The sequence below is a fragment of the Bos mutus genome, chromosome 11 (assembly GCF_027580195.1).
Source record: "Bos mutus isolate GX-2022 chromosome 11, NWIPB_WYAK_1.1, whole genome shotgun sequence".
In the NCBI taxonomy this organism is placed as follows: domain Eukaryota; kingdom Metazoa; phylum Chordata; class Mammalia; order Artiodactyla; family Bovidae; genus Bos; species Bos mutus.
Window position 1 is genome coordinate 13071729 of NC_091627.1, and position 9175 is coordinate 13080903.

Below are 9175 nucleotides of genomic sequence, written 5' to 3' on the forward strand. Positions count from 1 at the left end.
ATATCTGGATTTCTTGCAATACTTGGTCAGGGATTGAACGTATACTTGTTCAAGGTCATTGATAGAGGCTGAATGATCTGACTTTCAGATCAGTGATCTTACTGTGATTCAACAGCACCTCTTTGGGTACCATGTGAAAAATGGATACACAGGAAGGATAACCTGATCATTTCTTAGGTCATCTCCCAATGATGACAATCACTCTTCATGTTTTTCTATGAGTGAATTCTGTCTCTTAATTTCCTCAGACCCCTCTTCATATCTTTGTTCCTCAAGCTGTAGATGAAAGGATTCAACATGGGTGTCACTATTGTGTACATAACTGTGGCTACCCGGTCCTTCACCACTGAGTACATGGACAGTGGCCTAAAATACACATAGATGACACTCCCATAGAAGAAGACCACCACAGTGAGGTGGGAGCCACAGGTGGAGAAGGCCTTCCACTTCCCAGAAGCAGAGGGGATTTTGAGCACCGTGATGATGATTCTCAGGTAGGAGAAGAGAATGCACAGGAAAGGGGTGGCGATGACAGCCAGGGTCTCGGTCATCACCACAATCTGGCTGGATGAAGTGTCAGAGCAGGAGAGCTTGAGCACAGGCTGGGTATCACAAAAGAAGTGCTTGATGACATGGGAGGCACAGAAAGACAGGCGGGACATGAGTAGCACACGCAGCATGGAGTGCAGGTGAGAGATGGTGCATGAACCCAGCAAGAGGAGGAGGCAACGCCGTGGGCTCATGACCACATCATAATGGAAGGGGTTGCAGATGGCTACCAGCCGGTCAATGGCCATCGAGGCCAGCAGGTAGCTGTCAGTATTTGCAAAAGCCATGAAGAAGTACATCTGGACCAGGCACCCCACATAGGAGATAGACTTTGTCTCTGAGAGTAAGTTCACCAGCATTTTGGGGACAATGACTGTTGTGAAGCAGATATCCATGAAGGACAGGTTGCTGAGGAAAAAGTACATAGGGGTGTGGAGCCGGGAGTCAGAGTGGATGGCCAGGATGATGAGTCCATTCCCCACCAGGGTGACCAGGTACAGGACGAAGAAGACAGCAAAGAGGGGTTTCTGCATCTGGGGGTTGGAAGAGATGCCCAGGAGGATAAAGTCCTCAGTGCTGCTGCTGTCATTCTTCAGCTCCATGTCCTTGACCCCTGGTCAGAGTTTGAAGGTGGTGTGGGAGAGATGCGAAGGGCAATCTGAGGATGGCTTCTTTCCTAATCTCCAGCCTATTGAAAAAAAAATAAAAGAAGTCTACCACATTTTGTTAGATTATTTTCTTCAAGAAACTATGGAAACAAGGAGTTATAACTCAATGCGGGGGAAGTTAAATAATTTTAAGCTGCTTCATAAACGAGAACTAAAAATTTCCCATGTGTTTCTAGGGAGTTCTATATAGCCTAATCTGTCTGAGTTCTCAGTTCCCTTTTTAAAGATTCTTCCTAGGTTCTTTCCTGACCAACTCCCTAATGCCCCTCCCTTTCTTCTTGTAAAATAGGGGAAGAAACTGCTGGGTCCTAATCTGAATCAGGATGCTTTCATACAAGAGGCTCCCATCCTGGATGTCCTCTCGTTCAGATCCTTTCCTACTCATATATGCAGAGGTGGGGGTGGTGGTAGTGGGGGTAGGACAGAAGTGTGAATCAGATTTAATCAGTGCTCCCCATTTTCCACAGAGCTCAGTTGAGAATGTTGTGTCCTCAGAGAAAAGCCTGCTTAATATCTATTTAAGCACTTCTGTTTGGTTACAATGATCTGGACACTTAAAATCTAAGTTTTTCTTTCAGATGTGTTAGTTACTCAGTCGTGTTCGACTGTTTGAGACCCCATGGACTGTAGCCCACCAGGATCCTCTGTCCATGGAATTCTCCAGGCAAGTATACTGGAGTGGGTTGCCATTTCCTCCTCTGGGAGATCTTCTCAATCCAGGGATCGAACCTGGGTCTCCTGCACTAAGGGTCAGGGATGCCATTCAAAATAGGATTATAGTTGACCACTGAACAACATGGGCTTGAATTGTGCAGATCCACTTATACGTAGATTTTTCAATAAATATGTAGTACAGTACCACATGATCTATTGGTTGGTTGAATCCTTGAAAGTAGAACCCATGGATATGGGATGCTGTGTAGTTATATGTGCATTTTTGACTGCAGGAAGGGTCAATGTCCTTTATTTTTGTATTATTCAAGAGTCAACTGTTCTACCCCAAGATTAGCCTATGTCACTGAGTTTATTCCTTTAAATAAATATTTGTTTCCAATTGAAAATTTTGAAGTTCTCATACTAAACATTCAATTACTGCAGGAATATAAAACTTTGAATATGAATCCCATCCCCACCAATATCATGGAAGAGAAGGCACAGATGGCCTCTGGCTAATACTATTCAGCTACATTGCTCAAACTGAGATAAAATTGACATATAACATGTAAATTAAGGTGTACAATTTGTTGATTTGATACATTTTTTTCAGATTATAATCTAGCTCCTTTAATCTTTTTTAAAAATTGTTTACCAGCATATCATTAGCTAACACCTCTATCACCACACACAATTATCATTTCTTTTTGTGTGGTGGATATAATTAAGATCTAGTCTCTTAGCTACTTTTGAGGTACATGCATAGCTTAGTATTGTTGTCTGTAATTGTTAGGCTGTGTTTTAGATCTCCTGCACTTATTGTTCTAGCAATGATTGCAAATTTTGTACTCTTTAACAATATTTTCCCCATTCTTCCAACTCCCATCCCTGGTGACCATTATTCTTCTTAAGAGAGTAGATCTTAGATCTTCCCACCACACACACATACAAAAAGGTAATTGTGTGAGTTGATCAAGGTGTTAATTAACCCCAGTGTGGCAATCATTTTGCCCTATATCAGTGTATTAAACATCACATTGTACACCTTAAATTTATGCAATATTACATGCTAATTATATCTCAATAAATCTGAAAAAATTTCAAATTAATGATTCAATGCACCTATAACAACACCCCAAGAGGATTTATATTTTTTATCTTTTAAAATTAATTTTTATTGGAGTATAGTTGCTGTACAATGTTGTGTTAACGTCTGCTGTACAGCAAAGTGAATCAGCTGTCTATATACATTTATTTCCTTTTTTTTTGGATTTCCTTCCCATTTAGGTCACCATAAGCATTGAGTAGACTTCCCTGTGCTATCCAGTATGCTCTCATTAGTTATCTATTTTATACACAGTATCAATAGTGTATATATACCAATCCCAATATGAAAGGGAGTTTTTCATGGAATTGAGAAGGTCATTCTAAAAGTCATCTAGATGTGTAAATGGCTAAGAAAAGATGAGATAATTTTGAAAATATTAGGATAATGACAGTGAATTTTCTTACCTGAAAATCAAAGGACATAGAAATGAAAAACAAAAAGGTAATGGTATATATAGCGGCAAAAAGTCAATGGACCAATAAAGAAGTTTGTATACCTGTATTTGTACATATACGTAGATCTAGATCTATATGGAACTTAATATATAATAAGGATTCATTTCGTAGTAATGGAGAAAGGACGGACTATCAAGTGACATTTATGATAACTGGCTAAACATTTGGTAAAAATGATGCTGGATTTCTCTCTCACCTGCACAAACCCATATGAATTAATTATCTAAACATTAAAAATCAAAAACATAAAATATATAAATTAGGAAAAAATAAAGGAGCACATTTTTATGGTCTCAGGATGGGGATGCCATTTCAGGCAAGAAAAAAGAATGACAAAATACCATACTCAAAAATATGAACATTACCCCCAAAGAGACCACAAGAATGGCTAAAATATAAACTATTGATTCAAAGGAAATATCTACAACACATTTACCAAAGAAAACATGTAAGGTGTTCAACCTTATTGGTAATCATAAATAGAAATTAGACTTAAGTACAATTATCATTTATCAGAATATCCATAAAATTGTTTGAACAATATCCAAAGGGAAAAAGACCTCCACATACCTGATGGTGAGACAATTATCAGTATAAACCTTTTGGTAGTCTCCATCAGATTTGAAAACCTGCATCTCATTATCCAATGATTACACTTGTAGGAAGCTATCCTTTTAAAATAGTCATATGTGTAGCACAAGGATATGTACACATATTTTTTATTGTAATATTGCTTATAATACCAGATAAAACAGTATGATAAAACAAACAAAAGACAATGATAACCCAACCTAAATATTCATAGATAGTTGAATTATTGTAATAATTATAATGAATTTGCATTACTTACTATCACACAGTCTCTAAAGAATGTAGATGACTGATGTTAGTCAACACTCAATATATGCTACATGCTAGGTACTTTGACTCTTATCATTTTAATGTCTCCAAATCTTGAGAGATATGTACCATTATTCCTACTTTACAGATTAAAATATAGTTTAGCAAAGTCAATTAACTTACCAGGTCCCACAGTTAGTAAGTGGTAGAGCTGAAATGTGAATTCAGGCAGTCCAATGGCAGTTGGCAGGAGCTATTCATTGCTAAGCTGTGTTATCACTGTTACACTGCTGTCTGTGATAATTTGTTAAGTGACAAAAGCAAGTTGCAGAACACTGGAGACAGAGTAATCTTATTTTTGTAAAGAAAGGTATCTCCTTTATATGTTGTGTTTGTTGTGGTGTGTGTGGGTATGTATTGTAGTTGCCTCCTGAAGTGAGAATGAAGGGATGAAATGTGGAGTTCCTTCCATGTTTCACCTTACATTATGTGCTCACATTAAAAAATAAGGGACACATGTTTCTTTTATTAATTTTATAATTAAAGATGAATGTTCCCTAAAATTCCACTTCCCAGAGAGCTAGAGATATGTGCATATTTTCCAGTTACTTTATACACACAGTTATCTATACACACATACTCAGAAATGGGCTCATATTATTCATAATACTTTTTCTCCTCCATAGACAGTGTTACAATAGATGTTTTTTATATAAATATTTTGCACTCATGAGAGAGTTTGTATGATACAGAATACATTCTAAGAGATGGAATGCAAAGTTGGAGAATATGAGCACAGAAAATTTTAGTAGATACTCCTAATCTGAGACTCACTCTTGGGCAATGTATTCATTTGACTCTGGATTCTTCCCCTGTGTTTTTCACTGGGTCTTTTTTTTTTTTTTGAAAACCCCAACTTTTATTCTTGAAAGACAGCTGGATAAACTGGCAAAAGCCAGTTTGTTGAAATTTCAAGATGGTATAAAAATGCTTCCAGGATATAGTCAGCATATTCACGTTCATTTCAGCTCCATTCAAATGGATTTCACCTTCAAAGGGCACGCTGCTTGAATCACTCATCCATCATCTGCCAACTTTGATTGTGAGGTACTGATACAATGGACCAAGTTCTTAAAAATTTATTTTAAAAGAATAAATGATGCTGGAATTCTGGACCTGAGGATCTTTAGTATTTGAACAAATCCACAGATTAAACTGAAGGTAGATGACTTCAGTTTTGGTTACTTTCAACTTTTTTGTGTGGACTTATATTCCATTAAAGCTCAGGCTTGTAGCCACAATGTTCCTTTTGTAAAGATGTCCAAGTTTTATGGTTTAAAATCCAGCCAACCAGTGGCCGAAACAGCCGAATTAGCCATAATTCACTGGCTCACACGGTGGAGCCACAGGTATCTGGCTCTCATTCATATCTAAGCCATGACCTCCATATTTGGAGATCGGGGAAGAACTTTAGTGAGTAGCAACCAATCCACTCAAACAGTTTTCCTTGTGCTTTATGCCTGATTTCTTATTGTGCCTACCTCAGCAACCCCCAATGTAAAACTGCTTTTATCTTTGAAAAAAATCTGCCAACTTCCAAAACATTATAGTAAGGGATTCTAGTTCAAGGATTGACATCTGAATCCATTTGCATCCCGGAAAATAATTCTGCAAAGACAAGACATGGGCCTTGGTCCAGGTTCTATGTAAAACCATTTAAAAATGGATCCAATTTGTTTCTGTCCCTGGTGGCTTCTTTAATGCTTATTTTGCCCTGTCTATGATTATGTAAAGTTGCATTCCTTTTCAGGAAACTTGTACCCTCAGGACTGGGTAACTGCAAAGGCCTCTCTCTTCACAAGAATTCCATGAAGATCTAGATCCAAAATGCTGATTTCAATGGAGGTGAAGGGATAGACACTGCAACAATGAGGTCTAGAAAGATCTTTAGATCAAGTTACCAAAATATAACACAAATTGAGCTGTCATCAACGGGTCTGGGTAACTGATGAGGTGTTCCTTGGCCAGCGTACAAGGATCTATCCCATCTAGGGTTATCCTGATGGATTTAGGAACCTTAGCTGGGAAGGAAGAGAAGCTGAGACTTCTGCTTAGGTGAGGAGACACTGTTGTCCTCTCTTTGCAGATTACTGTCAATTCCTTGGAACTTTACTGCTTTTCTCTAATTGTCCTGACTGTTTTCTTATGGTTATTTCTCTTAATTAACTATATTATTTAAAATTTTGTTTTCCCCCTCTGGGGCCTCCCTTGCTTCCCCTCCACTAGCTCACTGGGGATGAACAGGAAGGGGAGTTCTCTAGCCAAGGAGACGGTGGTGGGGTGGGGAGGCCCGTAAGGGAGGAAGCCGCGAGTTTCAATCCTCATCCACCTCCTCTCCCTCTGACTCGTCCTTCTCAGTCTAAGACTTTGTTTTCCCAGTGGTAAAGGGTTGACCTGCCTTGGTCCTGCACCTGGATTCCTCAGATGTATGTGACGTTTTTCAGGGTGGTAGTTAGTCCCCTTCCCGTTTAGTTTAAATTGATAACTTTGTTTATTTCCTCATGTTTTGGGCAGGTCCTTTCCCCTCAGTGCACCCACCAATAAAATGGGGTTTTTCAACATTCTACCCACTTACTTCTGTCATTTGGAGACTCAAATAACATTAGATATATGCATATACTGAAGAATTATCAAATTGTATACATTAAATATGTGTAGATTTTATATATCAATTATACAATCATTAAAGCTGTAAAACGAAACCAAAACCCAGCATTACAGAGCCTGGAAGGTTTGTCGACTTAATACACATAGGACCCTGCCCTATTGACTGTCCCTAAATACTTTTCTAAGGTAGTCCTGAAATGAATTCAGTGATTTTGACTGTAGTTGGTTGAATGTCATGGGTAAAAGACAATTGCACTTCTTTGCAATACCTGCTTGCTGCCACCACAGCACAGATAAAGGAGGTAAACTTGTGTTACCAATGGTATTCTGAGGCTCTGTTATGAACCTATTTACAGAGAAGAAATGGAAACGCAGAAGTAGAGAACGGACTTATAAGCACAGTGGGGGAAGGAGAGGCTAGGACAAGTTGAGAAAGTAACATTGACATATATACACTATAATGTGTAAAATAAATAACTATCAGGAAGCTGCTATATAACATAGGGAGCCCAGTGCTCTGTGATGACCTAGAGGGATGGAATGGTGGAGGGGTGGGGTGAGGAAGGAGGCTTAAGAGGAAGGGATGGATATATATATATATATATATATATATATAATTATGACTGATTTAAGTTAGTGCTCAGCAGAGACCAGCACAACATTGTAAAGCAATTATCCTCCAATAGAAAATAATAATAAAAAAATAAAAGATAAGACAGGGAAAAAAGAGACTGAGCATGTTAGAATTCAGAAATGAACTGCCTGTGCCCCTTCCCAAATATTTAGCCTCTTTCCCATGGTGTTGGTACCGCATGACCCACATGAGGCAGAGGTAGGACGCTGCCTTATCAAGGCTTTCTGATGATTATGAAGAAACATGGGGTTTTGATTCACAGTCAATTTAAGAGTAAAAATGGAAGCACTTCATTTCTTTCAAAAGCATAGTTCTGTGATTTGATTGGATTATGTATAAGTTCATTATTAATTCCCTACATTCATTCACCATCTTCCTGTTATTTAAGATAATTTATGCTAACAGATTTCATATGGTAAAGTACTGTATAAATGGAATTGATTGTGGTTAGTAATAAAACATTTTGTATTACTGGTAAAAAAAGAAAAAAGATAGTTGAGTGAGTGTTTGGTAAAGCTTTCTGTATAGGCTGTGTGTGCCAGTCGTTAAGTCGTGTCTGACTCTTGGTGACCCCATGGGCTGGAGCCTGCCAGGCTCCTCTGTCCAGGGGATTTCCTAGGCAATAATACTGGAGTGGGTTGCCACGCCCTCCTCCAGGAGATCTTCCTGACCCAGGGATCGAACGTAGATCTCTTGTATGTCCTGCATTGGCAGCTGGATTCTTTACCACTGAGCCACCCACAGGTGTTTACTTTCATTGCTCATACAATAAGCTAGAAAAATGACATTTAAATAACAGGGTTTGTCATCAGTTTGTGACTGGGAAGGACCAGGAGGGACAGAACTTTTGCAAGCCTTTAATATCACACTATCCATACTTGAAAGGTTTGCTCCCTTCCTTGATAATTAGGAAATAAAGACTATTTCTTTAGTGCTCTACTTTCTCCACTGGAATTTTCTACTTTGTTGACAGTTGCCATCTCAGATTGATTTTCCTTTCTTTGATTCCTAACCACTTATGCTAGGTCAGTTTCTTCAGCACCAGCCCACCTGACCAGAGAATAGGAACTGGGAACATAAAATGCACTTCCCAAATAGGAAATAAACATGTTTGGTAGGTAATAAGCATTAGTCACAGCCGTGTCCCATTCTTTGCGACCCCATGGATTGTAGCCTGCCAGGCTCCTCTGCCCATGGAATTCTCCAAGCGAGAATACTGGAGTGAACAGCCATTCCCTTGTCCAGGGGATTTCCCAACCCAGGGTTCGAACCTGAATCTCCCACATTGCAGGCAAATTCTTTACGGTCTGAGCCACCAGGCAATGGTGGCGATAGTTTAGTCGCTAAGTTGTGTCTGAGTCACCAGGCAATACATTGGTGCAAAATTACCCAATATCCATGTACCTGCTCCCATGAGTAGGCAAGGACAGCTGAAAAGTGCAGAAAATTACTGGACGTTTACTGAACAGATTCTGTGCTTAGCACTTGTCTCATGTAATCCACACAATAGCACTGTGATGTTAGTAGCATTATCAACGCTTTTTTATAGATTGAGAGACTGATGTTCAGAGGGTCACAAAGCTAGTATATCTGACACTTA

The 9175-nt window shown here is 39.0% G+C and overlaps 1 protein-coding gene across 1 annotated transcript; it reads right to left on the reverse strand.

Annotated features, from left to right (window-relative positions):
* Window positions 1-215: 215 nt before the first annotated feature.
* LOC102286591 (olfactory receptor 1L4) lies at window positions 216-1242 on the reverse strand. The gene has a single exon (XM_005903073.2). The coding sequence runs from the start codon at window positions 1149-1151 to the stop codon at window positions 216-218; it is 936 nt and encodes a 311-aa protein (XP_005903135.1). The 5' UTR covers window positions 1152-1242.
* Between the last annotated feature and the right edge of the window lie 7933 nt (window positions 1243-9175).